This window comes from Falco rusticolus, chromosome 1 (genome assembly GCF_015220075.1).
Source record: "Falco rusticolus isolate bFalRus1 chromosome 1, bFalRus1.pri, whole genome shotgun sequence".
In the NCBI taxonomy this organism is placed as follows: domain Eukaryota; kingdom Metazoa; phylum Chordata; class Aves; order Falconiformes; family Falconidae; genus Falco; species Falco rusticolus.
The window spans coordinates 80,359,878-80,380,443 of NC_051187.1; the positions used below are offsets into that span (position 1 = coordinate 80,359,878).

Genomic DNA, 20,566 nt, shown 5'->3' on the forward strand with positions numbered 1-20,566 from the left:
TTGTCCTGTTGCTGCCATTCAGCCAGTTCTCAATCCACCTCACTGTCCTCACCTGACCCACACTGCCTGAGCTTACCTGGGAGGGTGTTACGGGAGAGTGTCAGAAGCCTTGCTGAGGTCAAAGTAGACAACATCCACCGCTCTCCCCTCATCCACCCAGCCAGCCATTCCACCATAGAAGCCTATCAGGTTGGTCAGGCATGATTTCCCTTTGGTGAATCCATGTTGACTACTTTTGATAACCTTCTTTTCCTCCACATGCTTCAAGACGACCTCCAGGATGAGCTTTCCAGGGATGGAGGTGAGGCTGACCGGCCTCAGTAGTGTCCTGGGTCCTCCTTACCTTTTTTTGAAGACTGGAGTGACTCTGGCTCTCCTCCAGTCCTCAGGCACCTCTCCTGTTCTCCATGACCTTGCAAAGATGATGGAGAGTGGCTCGGCAATAACATCTGCCAGCTCCCTCAGCACTCAGGGTTGCACTCCGTCGGGGCTCATGGGTTTTTGGGTGTCAATTTAAGTCTAGTGTGATCCTCCTCAACCAAGGGAAAGTCTTCCTTTCTCCAGACTTCCTCTCTACCTCCAGGGTCTGGGAAACCTGAGACCCAGACCTAGGAGTGAAGACTGAAGCAAAGGCGGCGTTCAGTAACTCCACCTTCTCTGTGTCCTCTGTCATCAGGCCCCCCGCTGTCCTGCCTCTGTCCTCTCCCAGTTTCCCATGCCCCTCCAGCCCTCTTGCTGGCAGGGCCCAAGAAACTGAAAAATACTTGATTTAGTATAAACATCACCCAGCAACAACCAAAAACATCAGTGTGCCATCAACGTTGTTCTCACATCAGAGCCAAAACACTGCACTGTACTAGATACTGAGAAGAAAACTACCTCTATCCCAACTGAAACCAGGACAGGAGATACCTAATGCTCTACTGATGCCAACCTTCCCCTTGTTTTCACTGCTCGAGTCTGGTGCCCAATGCTTGTTTGAATGTAGCACTTGGCTGGAAGATGCACTCGTCTGTATCCCTTCTCCCTGCTCTCTCCTCCCAGCATGTCCTTCCTCCTTGATGGCAAAGCCACTTTTGTCTGCACTGGTGATGAGCCTGGAGCAAGCCATGGTTGGTGGGTGATGCATGCAGACTTTGGCCTTTAGCAATATTGTTCCTGGAACAATCCTACTTGCACACTCAGTAATACATCTTTTTTGTGCTGGCATACTTTCCTTTCCCACATGCTGCCAGCCCTGCCTAAAAAGGGCCTGGGGCAGGTGCAATGGTTATGGGCTGGTCTTTGGTGGGCACCAGCCAGGAGAGCTGATTACACAGTGGTGAGTGTGGGCACAAGTGTCCCAGCAGGTCTCAGGTCTGATTGTATCACCATATGCTAGGACACTGATTGCTTTCCTGGTTTTAGATAACAGTCTTGTTGGGGAGGGCATGACGCTGCTTCTGCTTGACGGGCTGCCTACACCCGAGATGCTGCTTGTGAAAAACATGATGGTAATGAAACAAAGAAACTAAACCAGAGCTGAGAAAGTGGAGGAAGAAGAATGACAAAACCTTTCCCTTGTCTCTTGGTAAGCCCATGGCCCTGGGCCACGAAGCCCTAGAATGCACTTCAGCTCCTGGCATCTCCTTGGCCATTTGCTTGTGTCCTCCCATTGTTAGTAGCTCTGCTGTGTGGAAGAGATCCATCACTCACCTTCTATATTCCTATTTCATGTCTACACAACCCACGTCTCCATATTCCCTTTCTGCAAGTTATGTAGCCTCTGGTGGGGATAAGCTTGCTCAGAGGAGTCCACCAGCTGGACACACCTCCTTCAGGAGTTTTAAATAGCAGTGACCACCAGGAAACTGCTATTTTAGGTCTAGTTGCCATCTTTTACTGACAGCTGCAGGGCTTCAGACTTTTCTTCCTTTTGCCAAATCCTCCCTGTCTCACCATGGAGCCATGACCAAGGGGAATAAATCACAATCTTTGGCGATTTTTTTGAATGTTGCTATGGAACAGGTCACGGCAGCCAGCGCGAGGTCCTATTTGTGTAGTCACCCAAGGAGGAAAAAAGACATTTGTTCTGCTTTGAAAAATACCTCTTCCATGTGGAAAGGGCATATGGTTTGGGTTGAAGGCTGTGGCTGCCGAAAGGGAAGATGAGCTGCGGTAGGACGTTCGTGCAATGATGCAGCCCAACTGAGCAGCATTGCAAATGTTCCTTGAGATGGTTTTGCACGTTGATCAGCGCACATCATGTGTCGCCAGCCAAATATTCATCCTTGGCTAAGAACTGGCTGCATTGTAGGGCAATTAAAGTAAAATATGACCCCCTCCTCCCTAACCCACAAGCAAACACTGAGGTGCGTGAAGGCCATCAGAGGAAGAATGACATCATAAACCCGAGGGAAATGAAACATCATGCCAGCTCCACGCGCAGGTCAGCCACTGCGCCAGGACAGAGTCTTGCCTCTTTGTGGCTTTGACTTCTGTGCTCTCCATGTGCTCAGACGACTCATCTTTTGGGCAGCTGTAAAGCATGGGTGTGCTCCACACCACAGTTAACCACAGAACAATCTATCCCTCTCCTGCTTTTCAAGTCCTAGTGGTGAATGGTGCACAACATCCTCGACACCCTTCCATGATGATACCATCTCCACATGACCCAGAAAAAGGCCATTTAACTGTGCTCTGGCTGCAGCCCTGGACAGCTAGGGTTTGTCCCCTGGCTCATGCTGCTCCTGCTGGGGCAGGGCTCAGGGCTGGCCACCAAAGTGTGTTTGTCCTTAAAGCATGGAAACCACTCGTTCCAGGTGGCAAGACCTCTCCCACAAAGCAGTGCATCTTGGTGCTAAAAGCACCTTACAAGAGCAAGAAAATTCAGGTAATTTTTTTCCCCAGGTTCTACTAGGATGTAACGGTGGTGGTACCAGTCCCAGTGCTGCAGATGTGACCTGCCCAGCAGCATACACTCCCATTCCCAGCTACTTAAAACTACAAATGCATTACTGTAGGCAGGTTATACATAGGTAAACTTGCATGTAAAACTCTAGGTGTCTGGGATGCAGTTCAACAGGATCACTTGCAGGAATCCATTAATATTATACAGAAGTGCTGGTAGGATCGGCCCAGTGTTTCCCATGCTGCAACATCCCCCTGCATCACCTAGTACCAGCCAAGCAAGGGTTTGCTGAGCAACCTTGCTCAATCCTCCCCCAAACCAAAGCCAAACTCGGGCTCCTCTTGCCCCTTGGGAGCAGGGCAGGATGAGGTCCCTTGTGCCCATCCCACCAGGCACTGGGTGCCCGCTCCGACGCACCCACCTTCCCCCTTTCCTAGCCGTGGGATCCTCTTGTGGACCTTGCACCTCCTTGAGCATCTGCACGGCTGAATGCACTGTGAGCACCACCACCATGTAATGACAGAAATCCAGAACAGAGGTTTAATGAGCAATTCCTGCCCTTGTGCTACTGCTATACGCTTAATCCTGTATGACAGCAGGGGTTTAAATAACTCTATGCACACAATGGCTTATGAGGCTATAAATATAGCCACTAACAAATAAAGAATACTGCCCTTAAACAAAAATTATTATATATTTATTATGAATATAAAACCTGCGCTGGCCAGGACTCACACAGCAGCGCTGTAAAAAAAGAACCCTCCTGGCACTACAAATCCGAAAGCCTAGAAGACTTGGTTTTGTAAAGGACCCTCACAACTGGGAATAAACCCCAAAATTTAACAATTTGTTTATTATTTTTTTAAAGTAAGTTTTCCATGTTAACAAAAAAGCAGAATAGTTTTATTTAGTGTTCATCTCACACCTTGGACAGCTGCAGCTGTCAGGCACAGAAATACAGTATTAAAATAAACTGAACAGTTGCTCATTGAAAAAATCACGCTATGCAAACCTGTGGATTGTAACATCAACAGTATAAAATGTAACAAAATTGGAATTTTAAATTTTTTTAAGCTTTTAAAGATAATAGTCCAGGCTATAAAACTATATAAGCATTGAATAAGAAATGTTAAAGTCAACAAGTCTACAACAGATACATCTTGTAAAAACTCAATAAATTATATATATATTTATAATATCTAGTAACATTTCAAATCATGCACAGTTTTGTACATTTTCTTTTTTCAGTACAGGAAAACTCAATGCTTCGAGTACTTGGAATGTACACAATTAGCAGACATTTGTAAGAAAATACCAAAAAATTCTTTTTTTATTCCAACAAAACAAAACAAAAATCTATAGAAATCTACCTTCTCAAACTTCCACTGAAGTAATCTCAAACTATAAATTATTTATTTTAGGATTTTGTGGCTCTAAGAAGGAAAAAAAAATATATCTTAAAATGAGATGCTGTCATCCTGTTATTCTGAAACATTGATATGTAATATGCATCAGAGAAAAATGGAAAGAAAGAATTCAGGATGCAATTTGCCTTGCCTCTTCGTGGCAGCAGATAAAGTCTTCTGGACAAAAAAATCCCACCCACAAAAAGCCCCCAGTCCAAACCCCTGCTTCCCCGGTCAGCTTGATCCATGCTAAAGGTCCCTGGTTCACTCGTGTGCTTTTAAACAGCTATCTGACATCGAGGAACAGCACAGCATTTTAAACACAGAAAATCAGGCATCACTGGCATTTTCCAATGTGTTAGATGCAAGAGAAATACGCAGTCGTTGCACCTCTCCTGCAAACAGTGTCACTCTTCTTGCTAGTTAGCTCACATGGCATTTCTGAAGCCCAAAATACAACAGTACTGGCAAAGGGGAAAAAAAAATTACCCCACATCACCCAAAGTCAACATTTCACTTTGCTGCATACTTGTTATTAAATCGACCACAAAGAATACCTTCATTTGAAAATAGAAAAATAAACACCCACGCCCCCTTAATGCACAGTGGTTAAACTGATGGAAGAATTCTTGGCCCTGATTTTCTGAAATATGTAAAAATCATCTTTCTGCTGCTATTTGTTTGGTTTTAACCACTGATGTACTGAAAAATAAACTTACCTTTTCTTACTGCAATCCAGGATAAACTAATATTTTTTTAACTGAATACGTACATACATACACACACACACACACACATATATATATACACACATATATATACATATATATATATTTATAACATTAAATGTAATTTGTTAAAGGACTGTACATCTATACATTCTTTCAGTATTTCCCATAAACACAAAAGAAGAACTTGATTAATATATATTTTTTCTCCATTTTTTAATAAGTTAAAAAAAACACCCTTAAGCTCGGTGAAATTTAAAGTTTACAGTAACGCTACTACGCTATTTAAACCGATGAACAGATATGTTAATGTCTATAAATAACTTTACAAATATACATGTTAAGGTACAATTTTTAAAACAAAACTGTGAAGATATAAAACAAACAAACAATCTTTTCTTTTGCCCAGATCAGTATATCCTAGATTGCAATGCTCGTATTTTGAGACTCTCTCTCAGTACTGCTTCATGTTGCATTAGTATTATACATTCTTTTTTTTTAATATATTTAATTTTTTATATATATATATATATTTATATATATATATACAGGATATATTTATAGATATATACACAGATTCTCTGGAATAAACCTTTTTGATATAAGTTAAAGGCTCTTGCCTACAGGTACCCGTAACTTCTTTCTCCGAGTCACTGCATGTAGATGGAGCCAACCCGCTGGCATCGAGGGGTGGATGGGGGAGCTGCTTCCCTCCCACAAAACACTTTGCAAGCAAAAACAAGCAAACCCCCAAAAGTGAGATTATTTTTTTTTCCCCACAAAATGGCTGTTCCCAAAGGTCAGGATGTGGCTTGAGTTGTCGTGTGGGCACCCAGGAGCCAGGTTCCCCACCAGTCTCAGATGGGTGATGCTCTCCTACCTGGGAACCCCCATGGCCACCACTGGGTCTCTGCCTGCCCCAGGGTCTGCTCCTATCTTGGCACGGCCCCATCGCTCCCAGCCCAGCGCAAGGGCTGGTGGCTGCCAAGCCTGGCCAAAGCACTGCCCTTTCAGAGGACTTGATCGACTCTTTTTTATTTTTATTTTTTTTTCATTTCTCCATCACGATTTGCATTTTACTTGATTTTTAATTCTTCTTCCAAAAAGGATTCCTTCTGTGTAGCTGGGTAGTGTGATCATGAAGCTATAAAAACGACGACAACAAAAATATAGATATTTTTATAAATATATGAATCCCTGCAGGCAACGTGGCTTTTCAGCTCCACCAAAAAGGTTCATATACAGATTGCATAAGCAAAGAATTTCTACATTCTTTACACTTTTCTTGTTTGTGTTTTTTGTTTTTTTTTAAAAAAGGAAGATTATTTTTTTTTGTCTTCTTCGTATTGCAGGCACAGAACGGCTACTCTGGCACTCGAAATGCAAGCACGGAGCTGGGAGGTCAGCATCCCCCAGGTTCAACATTCTGCTTAGTAAAAAAAAAACAAACCAAAAAAAAACCCCAACCCAAAATGAAAAATAAACCAAAAAAAAGTCATAGATGATAGATCATCTTGGCAAGAGATTAGTTCCTTCAGGCCAAACAGTGCTTCTTGACTTTTTATACAGCAAATGGGAGAAAAAAAAAAAATTGTTGGTTTGTGGGTTGTTTTTTTTTACCCTGAACAGCTTGACAACAACACAAATCTCCAGGCACCACCACACAGTTCCACTGGAAGATCCTTCACTACGGTTTCGTCCTCGGCGCCCCACATTCGCACCTCCATGGGCATGCTGCCTGTCTGTCCATCCATCCATCTGTCCACCTGTCCGCCTGGGGGGTCCTCACGTCCGGATGACGCCATTGCACGGGGGGTGCTTGGGCAGGCAGGGCTCGTCAGGCAGCAGGTCATGTGCAAAAACGGAGTCATCCCCCGAGGAGCAGGTGCTGTGGGTGTCCTGGCCAGCTGGTGAGTACTGCTCAAAGGGCACTGAGAGGTCCAGGTACTCCTGCCGGGGCAATAGACCCATCAGTGCTGGCTGCCTCACACCAGGGACCAAGCAAGCCCTCCCGCACCCACCCCACCACACTCACATCAGTGGATGTCACAGTGAGGACCCTGTCCAGGTCTTCCACCAGCTGCTTGAAGGTGGGCCGTTGTGAGGGGACGGCGTGCCAGCACTCCCGCATGATCATGTACCTGCAGGAAAGGGGACTGTCATCCATGGTGGGGCTAAGTGGTGTCCACCCACTCCCAAATTGCCTGAGAGAACAGCTACGGCCAATGCAACTTCAGCCATGGTGGCCTCAGTGCACAGCCAGCTACAGCGAGCAGGAGGAGGGTTTTGTGGAGCCACGCTCCTCATTACTGGTCATCATCTCATGCATGTCTGTGCTCTCAAAGCAGGAGGAGGACCTGTCCTAAAGACAAAACACCAGAGCTACACCCCCAGACACCACCGACTAAACAAGGGCAGGCACGTTATACTGCTCAGCAGTCATGGGCTGAGCCAGAGGAGTTGGGGTTGCCAAGCCTACCGGGAGATGGCCGCACAGTCTCACAGTGGGGATGCCCCAACAGCCCAAACCACAGCCTGGGTGGTTATCTGGCTGCAGAGGGAAGGGGGAGCAGGGCGAGGTCAGCCCCCACCACACACTCACAAATCATGGGTGCAGTTTGCAGGTTTGTCCATCCGGTGGCCTTCCTTCAAGAGTTTGAAGAGTTCCTCAACAGGAATTCCTGGGTACGGAGACCCTCCCAAAGTGAAGATCTCCCATAGTAGCACTCCAAAAGACCAGCTGGAAACCAAAGAAAGATCTTTAAAATTCAATGAGTTTTTTTTACAGGCCCCCCCATATCCCCTCCCCCCTACTTGGCTTTATTTCTGTGCAGCCATGCATAGCTAACAAAGTCATCAATAGCATGACTAATTGCCTAGGCCATTTTTACTAGTTACTTGGAGATCTCTGCTGATCCAACTCAATAGCAAAGAAATCCCAGGCACCAAGTCTGAAATTGAAATGAGCATTTAATCAGATAGGTGACAGCCCATCTATCACCCCCAGCTCTTTGTTAGGTCTTCCACCAGCTCCACTGAATGGAACAAATCAAATTATTCATGCACAGCTTCACTGAATTGCAGGCTTGGAACCACAGGCCACTAATTGTGCAAGCTGATACCAAAACTTGCTTGTTACAACACTCGTTTCACTGGCCAAGCCGAGAGAAAAATACCCCAACAAAAATCAGCGGAGCACTGATGTTACACACTCCAGTCCCGCAGCTGTGCTATGGTTAGAAGTCCTCTTTTTAGAAAATATCTTTTGCCTTCTTCATTTTCTTTTTAAAAACAGGGATTATCTGTCTCCGTTTTGCTTTCACGCACGCTCACTCTCCTGTTCTCTAGCTTTGATTTATCTGTCACGCCTGCTGCAGCATTACCTAAGCATGGAAACTATGATTTAAGATCAATAAAAGCCAAAGTATGTGAAAAATACAGAAATAGAAAAGATTCATTCATCCAACTGCAAGCAGTGAGCTTTGGGGAGCAGGCAGGCTGGCTGCTGAATTACTGTAAAAATGCCATTATTGACCAGATACTGAAATAAAAAAGGCAGTGCACATGCTGAGCTACTTCAGCCCCAGCAAAGTTCAGATGCGATACAGATTTACACCTAAGGTGGGCTCTGCTGTGTGCTTACCATGCTGAGGCACTACAATGGACAAGGCAGGATTAGGAAAAATAAAGGAAATAAATGAAGCAGCAAAGTTAATCCAAGAATATATTTGTTGAATATTCTCCGATCAACTCTACCAACAGCAGAGTATCTCATCCCACGTACTCAATGAAGCGTAACTGTCTGGGGTGAAATGCGGAGGAAGCTGAGGGTAACTTTTTTTGCATGGAGTTTTTTTTGCACAAGTATTTTTGATGGCAGGACGAATCACCTCGTCTATAAACCGGACAAGAAATACCTGCCTGCCTTCCAATAATTTTCCAGAAGCTCACTAGAGATCCTCAGATGAAAGCAACTAGATAATGGTAAAATAAAACCACATGTGCAAAGCTGCAGCTTGGAATTGATTCAATTTGCTTTTGCATCCCCAGGCACCCCAGCAGTGAATGAGCCCTGCTCACGCTTAGCAGTATGCTTGTCTTTAAGATACTATAGGTGTTGATTTCCCTGTCATTTCAAATTTTTTTTAGAAGTGCGGGTATGCTTACACATCGCTTTGGTGAGTATAGACCCGGTCAAACAAGGCTTCTGGAGCCATCCATTTCACAGGCAGCCGACCCTGTAATTAGGAAGACAATGGGAACATCCCATCAGCATATTCCCCCAGCCAACAGGGCACCATCTGAATCTTCTGTTCTAATCCAGTTTGAAACATTTTCATTAACAACCACATCTGCCTTCCCGGTCACTGCGCAAAGCTGTAGTGGTCACATATAAACAGATTAAAACATTTGATCCCTGGATCTTTGCTGACAATCTTTGCAGCAAACGCTCTCTGCAGAGGACTGTATTTCACTGCCAAGGCAGGTTTAATGTATCAGCACATCTATAGCTTTGCATGGGAACAGCCTCAACTGCTCGTAACGCAGCTAGCTCTGCAGCAGAGCATGGGACACCACTTTCCAGCTCTTTGGTTGGAAGAAGCAGTTGACTCCAAGCCCAAACCTGGCTTAGGCTGAACTTGAAGGGAAACTTCCAAGAGTGAAGGCAAGGGCCACATCCTCTAATAAACAAATCCTGATCCTGCTGGAGGCTAAAGGAGGAGGCCTGATCCCAGGTTTCCAGGGGAACATCCTACATCAGGGTCATAAACATGGGCTGTCACATGTGAGAAATATGAGATGAGAAAGACTAGATTAATCATAATTCTTTGGGGCTTTGCTTGGCCCCTGGAGGGAATCTGAAAGGAGTAGTTTGTGTCTGAGGCATAATTTGGCTGTGGGGGGGACTTTGTCCTCTTCTGACCCATTGTCTCACTGGGAGAAACAACCAGAGATAGGACATAGGCAGGATACACAAATGGGATTATGCTCCCAGCTGTCCTGAAACAGGGAAAATCCATCTGATCTGTGATTAAAATTCCCCAAGAATTTTTATTAATTTATGATTAAGAAATCCCAGCAATTAAGAAAAGATTTCTGATATGATATTGCAAAGGATCGGTATGGGCACGGTGGACATTTAGACCCCTTGCAGTTGCAAGGTCCTTAACGTTCTGTTATGCCCTCAACCTCTTTGACCACCATCTCCGCACTCTGTGGTAGTTGTGGCTTTTGCTCAGAGCTCAACACCTCTCTCCAGCCCTTCACTTGTAAATTCATCTCTACGGAAAGTATAAACGATGCTGGGACTCAGCCCTTGTCTTGGACCATCTTCTCACCCTTGGAGTCAAGGACCTCAGTTGTAAAAAAGAGTGAAATGCATGAAAGCCAGGTAGCTCAGGTATACAAAAAGTGACATTCCTCTGCCAAGGCCTCTGGTGGGACAGAAGTTGGCTCCTTGGGACCTTATGAACAGTAGTGGAGCAGACTGGAAAGGGCTCCATGCCCCTGTGGTAAAAACCTCAGTTTCTCTTAGTTTGGCCAGAGATGAGACCTCACAACCAGCTGCAAGCAGCAGCAGTATCTGTCAGGAAGAAAACAGATGGTGGGTGGAGTCTGGGACCAGCATATCTACAGTCCCTCACTAGATGAGGCCACCGACAGATTTCTTCCTCCTAAGCCCCTCTAGAAAGTGAGATGTGGGACAAGGGCCACTTGCTGCATGGATGACCGAGTTCCCTGCCAGAAGGAGAACTGCATGTGCTTGGCAGCCCTGTACTTACATTGGTGGTTTTCTTGTAATAGTCGATGTTGTGAACGTCTCTAGCGAGGCCAAAATCAGCAATTTTCATCACATTGTCTTCAGTGACTAACACGTTCCTGGCTGCCAAGTCGCGATGAATGCACTGTGAAAGGTGAGCAAGTCAATAAATAAGGGCTTGTTAGCTGCTTGCGCCTGGAACCAACAGCACCACGTGGTTTATGAGCTGCTGTTTCATTGACTCCCAAGCTCATAAAGCTGTGGGCACTGCTTAACTCCTCGCTTTCTGTGTCACTGCCCCATCATGCATACTTGGTGGGAGCCACCTCTTAGCAACACCTAATCGGCAGCCTCAGCGCTGACACAGCCACGTGGCTTTTCTCTCCAAAGGGGATACACAGACAAGAAAGCCAAACCTCCTTTTCTGTGGGCGCTTACTGGAATGTGAAGCTGTCTTTCTGGCTCACGTTTGAAGGGAAAAAAATCCTCAAATGAAGACGCCCCCAGTACATCCACCACACACAGAATCATAGAACAGTTTGGGTTGGAAGGGACCTTTAAAGGTCACCTAGTCTGATGCCCAGCATCATAGCTGTTACCTAAGAAAGCAGCTCAATTAGCCTGCGCTGTGCAGAAAGCAGTTTAAAGCCACCATGAACCATCCACCCTGAGCTGCAGCCACAGGATGAACATGTCTGACATGTGAAGTGGAAATTGCTCTTGCCGCTGCGCTCCCTGCCCGCAAAAAGAGGTCACGCCGGCTGGTGCACAGTTTCGTGAACCCAAAGCCTGATTCTCCACTTGCTGATGCCAGGGTAAATCAGGACTAGTCCCATGCCATGATGTAAGAAAATGCAGCAGCTGGCTCAGTGTCAGCAGAATGCTCCCCAAGGAGCATCCTAGGCGTGGCCACGCACGGAGCCAAATGCACTGCCAGGTCCGCTCCTACCAAGCCTACGTGTGCTGGTGAGAGCTGCAAATGCATGAGCTACACCCAGGATCTCAGCTTCCTTGTGAGTGCTCTGCATCTTTAGCCATCTCAGAAGGAAGATGGGGGGAACAAGGGTTCAGCAGCTCCTGACTGCTGTCTAACGTAACATCTCCCATGGTGGAAGCTCACAACTTGGTGTGATGCTCACCATGACCGCTGCTGCCTGAGCCTCAGGATGGCACATGTGAAAGTTACCTTTACGAGCGTGGTGAAGACAGGCACCAAGGTCTGGGTTGCTTGTGCTTTCATACGCCTTTTGGGGATGCTAACGGGCCTGCAGGTGACAGCAAGGGCTGTACAGCTGCATGGCACATGGATGCAGCCAGCATACGGGAACTTCTGCATACAGATGAAGCCTCCAGTAAAAAACTCGAGATACTTCATATCAAAAATTCTGGTCTCTAAAGGGAGAAGCCTGCAACGTTTTGCCTGAGGTTGTCCTGCACACCACACATACCGAACATTGCGTGCTTTCCAAAACATGGGTCTGACTGACACTTCTTCCAAATGAGGTTTCTCAGCTCACCTTCTGAGATGCCAAGTACTCCATGCCCCGGGCCACCTGGTAGGCGCAGGAAACCAGGTCTTTAAATGTCAGCTGCTCTTCAGGCAGCTTGCAGGTGTCGAAGGAATAGTCCATGCCAGGTGGGCGACGTGCCCTGAGGTATTCCCGCAAATTCCCCTTTGATGCATATTCCACCAACACGTAGAGTGGTCCTGCAAGTAAGAGCACATCAGCATCCAGCAGAGGAACAGCCAACCACTGAAACCCAGTCTGGGACATTTTGGGCAGCCAGTAAGCAATTGCATGGAAGGGACAGTCAAACCTGAGCCTCCCACGGCCCTGTGAGCACCAGGCTGCTTTGCTACATACCATCCTGTGTGCAGGCACCAAGGAGGTTAATAATGTTTTTATGCTTCCCAATCATTTTCATCATTTCCATCTCAGAGACCAGATCAGAAAGGTCCTTGTCTGTGGCATCATCTGCAGAAAGCAAGACAGGAAAGGAAAAAAATGTCAGGAAGAGTATCAGTATTTTGGCAAGTGGTTAATAAAACTGCTGCATAGTCATTTGGTGGAAACAGTACTCAAAATATGGCAGTATTAGTTTTTATTCCACTTTGGGAAGAAGAATCAAAATAAAACCAAAACCTAGTATCACCAAAAAAAAGATAAACCCCCAAATAAATGGAGATAAAGATAAATGCCCATATGGAAATCAATAAACCCCTCACCTGTTACATCCTGGTAAGTTAAGCAAAACAGTCAGTTTTGGCACTTGGGATCGTTTTGATTTTCTGATTGTTTCCCTCCCTCGTCTCCAGGGGCAATGAGTTAAGGATGGTGGAAGGTCAGAGCTAGGAGAGGGGTTACAGGAAGCAATGTACTTTTTGCAAGGAGAACTGCAATTTTTCTACGAAAGCTATGTGCATCTTTTCTACTTTTCTAAAAAAGTAGAAAAATAGGGAGACGCCTCCCCAAATGAATGCTTTGGTTTGGGAAGATGTAAATGTTCCTGCTCCCAAAACCAGCTTCAGAATGGACTGAAGGAAATGTAAAGTAAACATCCTTTTCTGATAAGAAATCCTATTTTTTAAAAGTGTCACCCCATGTAACCTTAACCCTGGGCTGCTCACTGCTGGAACATCTGCCCTGCTTGCCCCAGCTGAATTCCTCAGGGTGATTTTGTCTGTGTGCTGTCCAGTTGCTGTGTGGAGTAGAAGGATGTGAAGCAGAGACTCATCCAGAGGTGCCCAGCGACTCCCCCATTTTTGGCCTCCCTTTAACCTCTCAGGAGTTTGGGATCAAGTTTCTTCAATTAACAAGCTCCTCAAGGAGTCTCTCAAGTGGATTTCTGCAAGCTCCACCTAAGCTTGTTGCACAAGCTTTTGCTAGAACAGGCAGCACTTGCTATGGGAGGGCTAAGGAGTGGGCTGATTCACAGAGCTGGCTAGAAGTGAAGGGGGTTCCCCTTCTTCTCAGGGATGCTATTACCCCTTGGCAGAGAACTGGGTTAATTCCCAGGCCCTCTTCCTGATGGGATTTGCACTTTTTGTGCTCTCCAAGGAGACAGCCCTCACCCCCAGGCTATGTGGGTGAAGGGGAAGAAAGGTTGTTCTTGCTTTCTTCTGTTGAATCTGTTTGTACAAAAGACTTAAAAGAGAGGCAAGGAGAGGAAATCCTAGCGCGGCATGCTGTTCTGTCCTCTGTGGACTCCCCATACCTTTTAACATCTTGACAGCAACCGTGATGGCTTTGTTTGGCTTGTCCTTATCAATCCCAATCGCTTCTGCCATCACCACTTGGCCAAAACACCCCTCACCGAGCGGTTTTCCCAAGGTCAGGCTGAAGGGAGAACAAGCAGGCACATGAGTGGGTACCGGGGTGGCGACACTACTGCAGGCACAGAGACCCCAACCCGTAGTTTTGACTGACCGAGAGCGTGCCAATTCCCACTTGGGATCCGGAGGCAGTTCCAGCTCAGAGACATTGGCCAGCATCGGCCCATCGCTGGAAGAGAGACGTGTAATCCGGACCAGGGGCGTGTTGGAATTCATGGAAGAGTTGGACTCCAACGACACCTGCTTGGGTAGAGCAAATGAAGTGTTATTGCCAACTGTATTCCCAGGGCAGGCAGCGCCTGAAATGGATCACTGAGGGGGTTTGAGCTATCTTTGCCCACTGACATCTTTCCAGTGATTTCTAAATGGGCAGTCTCCCACACCCTCCACCTCTCTCTCCTCTCCTCCCATCCTTGCAGAAATGCACTGATCTAAGCACCGGTGGTCAGGGTTTCAGCTGGTGGAAAGAAGCGACAGGTCAGCCAGTGCCCTCCAGCAGGCAGCAGGTATATAATCTGTACATTTGTTCCGTGTGCATCTCCACAGCACTTACAGCCTATGGAGTGACTTCTGTTCTTGCACTGCAGATGCCCACCACAAGCTTGCAGCCAAAGCCATAAAATCTGTATCCTCCGCCACGTGGTTTCACGTGGTGCCTTTTGCTCCTGCCTCTCTGCAATTACGCGCAGCAGAGCATCTCTAATGGCACAGAGGAAGAGGACCCTCTCCCACCTCCATGAGAATTGCTCTGGGTTCAGTGACCTCTGTGAAAGCAGGGCACAACTGAACATCTTCTTGCTCCCCAAATCCCTGCTCCACCAGGGAGCCTCGACTAAACTGCTGCCCTGCAAGACGTGCTTTCTGCATCATCCATAGCTGCACTGCCACCCCCCTCAGACAGGGGCAACAGAAATGTGGCTGCCTGGGAGCTGCTCATGAACCAGAGCCAGCTGCCACCACCTACTGCTCCACTGGAACAGGAACAAATGAATAACGGGTTTAAAATCCTAGACTGCAGCCAACTTATGTCCCTCTTGGGCAATGATTTTCTGGTAGAGCTTCTCACCTAGAGAGAAAATTTCAAAGCAGGGGCAGGGGGAAAGGGGGATGGCCATAGGGGGGAATAGGAATCTTGTATCTACTTTCTGTTACCTGTCTCTTGAGTGGAAATTTGGAGACTTTCTGTACAGTGGGGGTGTTCATGGCTTTTTTGTTTGGCATTTTCATCTTGTAGATAGTCACACTGATCAGCACCACAACGAAGAGACCAAAGCCAGTGCCGTAACTGAGAACGCCAGTGTACACTGAGCCTGAATCATCCATTTCCATGAGCTCCTCCGCTGCGGGGTGACAAGAGATGGCAGTCAGGACTGGGCAGGTAGCTGCCTGCACACAACTACACATGTGCAGTGCAAAGAATTTGAGGAGAACTTGCTCAGCTATGCCAATCTGCTGAGTAACTTCAGTAAGGGCACCCTCCTAGGCCAGTGGTTTTCTACCTGTGGCTGCAGCTAAAACATCCGTTCAGTCTGCCTTTTTGGGGGTAACCTTACTGCCTGCTGACGCAGCCCTGGGATTTCTAACTTCAGCTCACGGGCTGAAAACCACTGCTCTAGGCTGAAGGCATCTTCATGTGTGCGTGCTGTCCCTCTGACCCAGATTTTGCTTTCCCTGCACATCCACACCACATACCTGGATGCCTTGTATGTGCAAAGGCTGCAGGACTGGGGTTTGCTGCACTTTGCCAATTCGGCTTCTCCAGCAAAGATTTCCACTGGACCAGTGACTGCCCTGAGGGACCAAGGGGCTTGAGGGGCACGCAGGGGTAAGGCATCACACAAGAGAAAAAGCTTCATAAGAGCAATTTGAAGAATTATTTCATAAAACTTAGTTCTCCTGGGAAGAGGCTGAAGGTCTGGCCCAGAGAGATGGCAGCGTTGGGAGGGTAATGGCATGAGCCCATCAGCAGTGGCTACCTGCTAGCATGACTTTCTGGGGACCACCAAAGCTCAGCTGTGTTTCTCCCCTTGTTCCTTTCAGGACAGGCACGTAGACCAGAGGACAGGGTCACGGTGGGACTGGTCTTCTGTTCCCCAAAGGTGTGCTGGCATCAGAGGAACAGTCAGCAGTGAGAAACTTTATAATGAAGTCATGCTGGTGAGGTTAGCTCGCTAATGGCTTGTGTACATCACTGCTGCCCCAAAGCAGTGTCTTTGGCAAGCAGCGGGAGCTTTCCCCTGGCAGCAGCAGGCTCCGAGTCTGGTCTTTGGTGGCTGTGTCCCAGGGAACACGGGGAAAAGGCTGATGGTGACACTGGGGGCTGCATCAGCCTGTGTGCCAGCCCTGCAGGGCCAGATCCTGCCAAGCGGCCATCTCCTCCTGCGAGGAAGGGTTACCAGATCTCCCAGGATTGGGCATTATGGTTGGTGCCACAGCTCTTGCTGCCTTGGCTCGCACCATCTTGGCCTCTGCTTCACACACCTCTCTCATAGCGTGGACAGCATTTAACAAGCAGAGGTTCCCCAGGTGGGCTGTATCCCACAGCCTCCCTGTGGGCAGTGCTTCAGCGCCTGCTGCTGCACAGGCGACTGTCCTCCACTGCATCTGACTTCAATATAAAGTTCCACTTCAGTTTTTTTGGTGGTTTTTCTCCTGCTTATTCTTTGCTTAAAAAGAGGTGTGAGTTCAAACATTATAAAAGCAGTGTTAACAGTCAGATGAGACAGAGATACTCAAAATAACAGTCTTCTAACCAAAGGAAATGATTTCTTTCGTCCAGTGGATGGCAGAAGCAGAAACAGGATCAGATCAGCTATTACAGAGCTGGCAAATGAACAGAGAAAAGACCAGCAGATCCCACTGGCAGCAGGGTTGGGCATGGAGACCTTCTTCAGCCCCAGTAAAAGTGACTACATCCGAACCATCCGCACAGATAAAGTCAATATTAGAAATGCCAAAGTTTCCAGTTCCTAAACACATCCTGAGATGGATGTGTTGCAAGATGGACCCAAATGTGGTCTACAACTGAGTGAGCCAAAGTCGGGTGTATAGTATTTTGGGTGCCCTTGCAGTAAGGGTCTACTGAACATACTCCTGGTCTGTTCCTACACTGCAAGGCACAGCACCCATAAGATTCAATATGAATATTGCTGGTGCTTTCCTGGACTGTGCTCAAGGCTGCCCTGTAGCCAGAGGCAGATTCTGTAGGTGAAGGGACAGCAGAGCCTCATTCCCCTCTTTTGGAGAGCAAGCTCCTCTGTTGCATATTCTGTGGTGGCTTCATTGTCAATGAGAGCTTTGCACATGGAAGCACCACAAAACTGAGGTCATTCTGGCCACTGGTTTCAAGGCCACTGCAGCCTTCATCAATCCCAGCTGGAGCAGGCGGCATGCAATGCCCCTGGGAGCCAGAACTCCTGGGCTCTATCTACAGATGACTCTCCTCGACCTTCTGTGTGAGATCGCTATCTTGGCCTGTTCATCTGTGAAGTGGAAACCATGCTACAGGCAGGGACGGGTGTACTCACACCAAGAACTTATGTATCTAATTTTAGGCTAAGGTATGAGCTTAGACAGAAAGCTTTCACCGTAAGATGATCCACAGTCCATGTCCAATTCAAGCGCCCTGGATCATCTGCTGCAAAGGTTTCCTTCTCCCACTGGCAGTGTAAGAAGAAAAATCTCCTGATTTTGGCGCTTAACAGTCAGGAGAGGCTGTGAACACCTTCCTGTTATCTAGATCAAAAAAGATACTGGGCATTTTATTTGCTTACTGCAGTAAATAATTTTTATCTTGAGATGCAATGCAAAGTGTCAGCTGTGAGTATGCAACAGAGGTCTGCAGCAAATCCCAGAGGAGAGCCCTCCCTGGATAACGCCCCCGCTTCCAAGCAAGGGGTGGACTGCAGGAACTTGGCATTTCTAAACCAAATTGTCAAGGCACCCTGGAGAGGGAGGGAGAGGCCAGCACAGAAGGAAATACCTGGTAGCACCGTCAGCCAAGCAGAGTGATGTGAGAACCCAATAGAATTCCCTGCGAGACAAGTATATTCCCCAGCATCCTCAAAAGTAACATTTCGCAAGTACAGAATCTCTAGCTCCTTATCCGTTGTGTTAACACCTGCCGTCTATGGGGAAAAAAAAACACACACATATAGAAAGAGGGAAAACAGAGAATAAGCCACATTCCCAGCAAGTGTGAGGACACCACAGGCAAATTTCAAAAGCAGATTAAGGTGGGTTGTTTTTTATTTTCCAATGGCCCATCTTCCATATTTATTTACTCATTCCCCTCTGCAACCTGTAGTCAAAAGCAAAAAAAAGCTCCCTTCACCAGGTTCTTACTCTGTCCCACTAAAGAAGCATGCAAGCAAAAGCATCCAAATGAAAAATTGCCCCCACAATATGACTGACCTTGGGTTAGTAGGGTGAGCACGAGGTGGGGGGTGGGGTGGGGTGGGGTGGGGTGGGGTGGGGGGGTGGGAAGAAAGATGGTAAAAGAGGAAAGATGGAAAGAAAGGAGGGGAGATGTAGTGGAGAAAGACTCAAGTGCTGATCAGAGGAATATACAAATATTTTGGTTCCTTAGTTCATCGGAAAATACACAGTTTTAGAATTTTTCAGAATGTTTTCAAAGTGGACTTCTCAAAGCTATACATTGATTACCCAGCCCTCGATACTGTAGTGTAACTTAGGCCGGTAACAAGAAGGTGCCTGCAAAGAACTTCCCTGCAGTGGCACTGAGCAACACAGCAGCCAAACGCTCCGGGCTGGAGTCAAACTCCAGAGCCCATGAGGTTGCTGCTGCTTTCTATTTAATGTGTTTGCTTGCATGAGCCAATGCTGACATCTATTTCTCCATTACTTCGCCAAGGGACAGAACTGATTGTATCAGGTTTATGGGTGAAAATCTTAAAACGGCTTGGTTTTCCGGAGCTTTGAACATCACAGGTCATTAACATGCAATTCTGTTATCAGCACTCAATTGTAACGAAGGGAGAGGAATAAAAGTGTGAAGAATTGATAGCAAAATTTGACAGTCATTTTATTGTGGGAATTTTTCCATGGCAATTGCTGTATAGGCGTTACATTCTCGTAAAAAAAAAATTAGCAAGAAAATAAGATAAAGCCATTCAGCGTCAGTTGACAGGGTATAATACAAAATGAATAGTAATTTTAATCACTAGCTTCTTTAAAATGTTATAGCTCATTCTTGCAGTTGCCAGGGCCTTGGGACAGAGTCTGTGGTTTACCTGGTTTTGGTTTGCGAATGTGGAGCCAAAAGGGTTTTTCGGCTATGCCTACGAAATTGTTGGCTCTACACAGATATTCTCCTTCATCTTGTTCTGTCACATTGAACAGATTTAGGTTAGCATCGGCTTCAGCGTTTTTACTGATCCAAGACTGCAGGAACAGACAGAAACCTGAACTTCAGTAAACCAAACAATACCTCCATCGCACCTACATCAGCTAGGATTGACTGTTCACGGCTATTCCCTTTTTGGCTGTGGCAACATCCCCGGCTCACCCCGTGGTGAGAGACCTAACCCAGGGCCTGGGTGAAGAAAAGAAGTTGCATTTGGCCCCCAAACCATGTGCAAATGAACTCCCTTCCCTTCACACATGCAATTTCTCCTTTAAAACAGACCAGTTTCCCACTTCTCCATCTGACAGCAGCCAAAGGCCCTACAGTTTCCTAATAACTCTGCAGACAGGAGCACCAGAGAAACGGCTTAAACATAGATTTGTGTTTGCAACCCGGCTCAGCAAATACTGTTTCAATTATCAGATTCCAAAATAGAATTTGGAAACAAAATGTAAGCAGTGGCGGTCTGAAACTCGCTGCTGACTTTGCCTTTCAGAAATTAGCTGTAATTTTTTCCACTGCTTATAGGAGCCTCTTCTTTACTAAATAAAGTGGTGCATATAAATCAAACAAACTTCAGACTCTTAAGCAAGGGTTTTATTTCTCTTATTCCAGGCTGCTACAACAGCACATCAGTTTTTTCCCTTAACAGTTGTTTTTATTTTGGTTGAAAATGCACAACTGTTTTGGGTGGCCTCAGAAGTAGCCTAGGGACTGTCTAGAAAAAATATCAGCTTCAGTTCTGGAAATGAAAATAAAAAAATTGCTCTTCTCATTTTTGGCCTTACGGTCTCCAGCTCAGCCTCAGTGCCTTCGACTGCAAGGCCTGATCCTGCCAATATGACTTGCAGCCCATGAAAACCAACAGGGCGGCCAGACCTGACGGGTTATTAGGAACTGAACCCCGAGGTGGTATCAGAGAGGAGCTCCAGTGTCCACGTCTGATGGCAACCACCACCAGCTTTGACCTGATCTCATCTCTAAGGATTATGTGCTGGCAAGTTTGTCCGTCCCAGCTAGTGGGGAAACGTGCCTGCCTGCTGTTGCTGCCTTGTTTATAATTAAACCGGGCATGTTTCAAT

At 46.7% G+C, this 20,566-nt stretch overlaps 1 protein-coding gene across 6 annotated transcripts in view; it reads right to left on the minus strand.

Moving 5' to 3' along the window:
* Nucleotides 1-6,076: 6,076 nt before the first annotated feature.
* Nucleotides 6,077-20,566, minus strand: part of FGFR3 (fibroblast growth factor receptor 3) — a 55,745-nt gene continuing 41,255 nt past the window's right edge. Inside the window, exons 7-17 of one of the 6 annotated variants that reach the window (XM_037386733.1) lie at nt 18,102-18,246; nt 15,272-15,459; nt 14,214-14,359; nt 14,002-14,123; nt 12,651-12,761; nt 12,303-12,493; nt 10,808-10,930; nt 9,192-9,262; nt 7,627-7,764; nt 7,060-7,165; nt 6,077-6,974 (exon numbers count right to left, since the gene is read on the minus strand). In XM_037386733.1, coding sequence (XP_037242630.1) covers nt 6,810-6,974; nt 7,060-7,165; nt 7,627-7,764; nt 9,192-9,262; nt 10,808-10,930; nt 12,303-12,493; nt 12,651-12,761; nt 14,002-14,123; nt 14,214-14,359; nt 15,272-15,459; nt 18,102-18,246 — 1,506 coding nt within the window. In that variant the 3' untranslated portion in view covers nt 6,077-6,809. Of the gene's footprint in view, nt 6,975-7,059; nt 7,166-7,626; nt 7,765-9,191; nt 9,263-10,807; nt 10,931-12,302; nt 12,494-12,650; nt 12,762-14,001; nt 14,124-14,213; nt 14,363-15,265; nt 15,460-18,101; nt 18,247-19,371; nt 19,523-20,566 lie in introns of all 6 variants that reach the window. The other 5 variants (XM_037386723.1, XM_037386705.1, XM_037386713.1 and 2 more) reach the window with 5 other exon arrangements.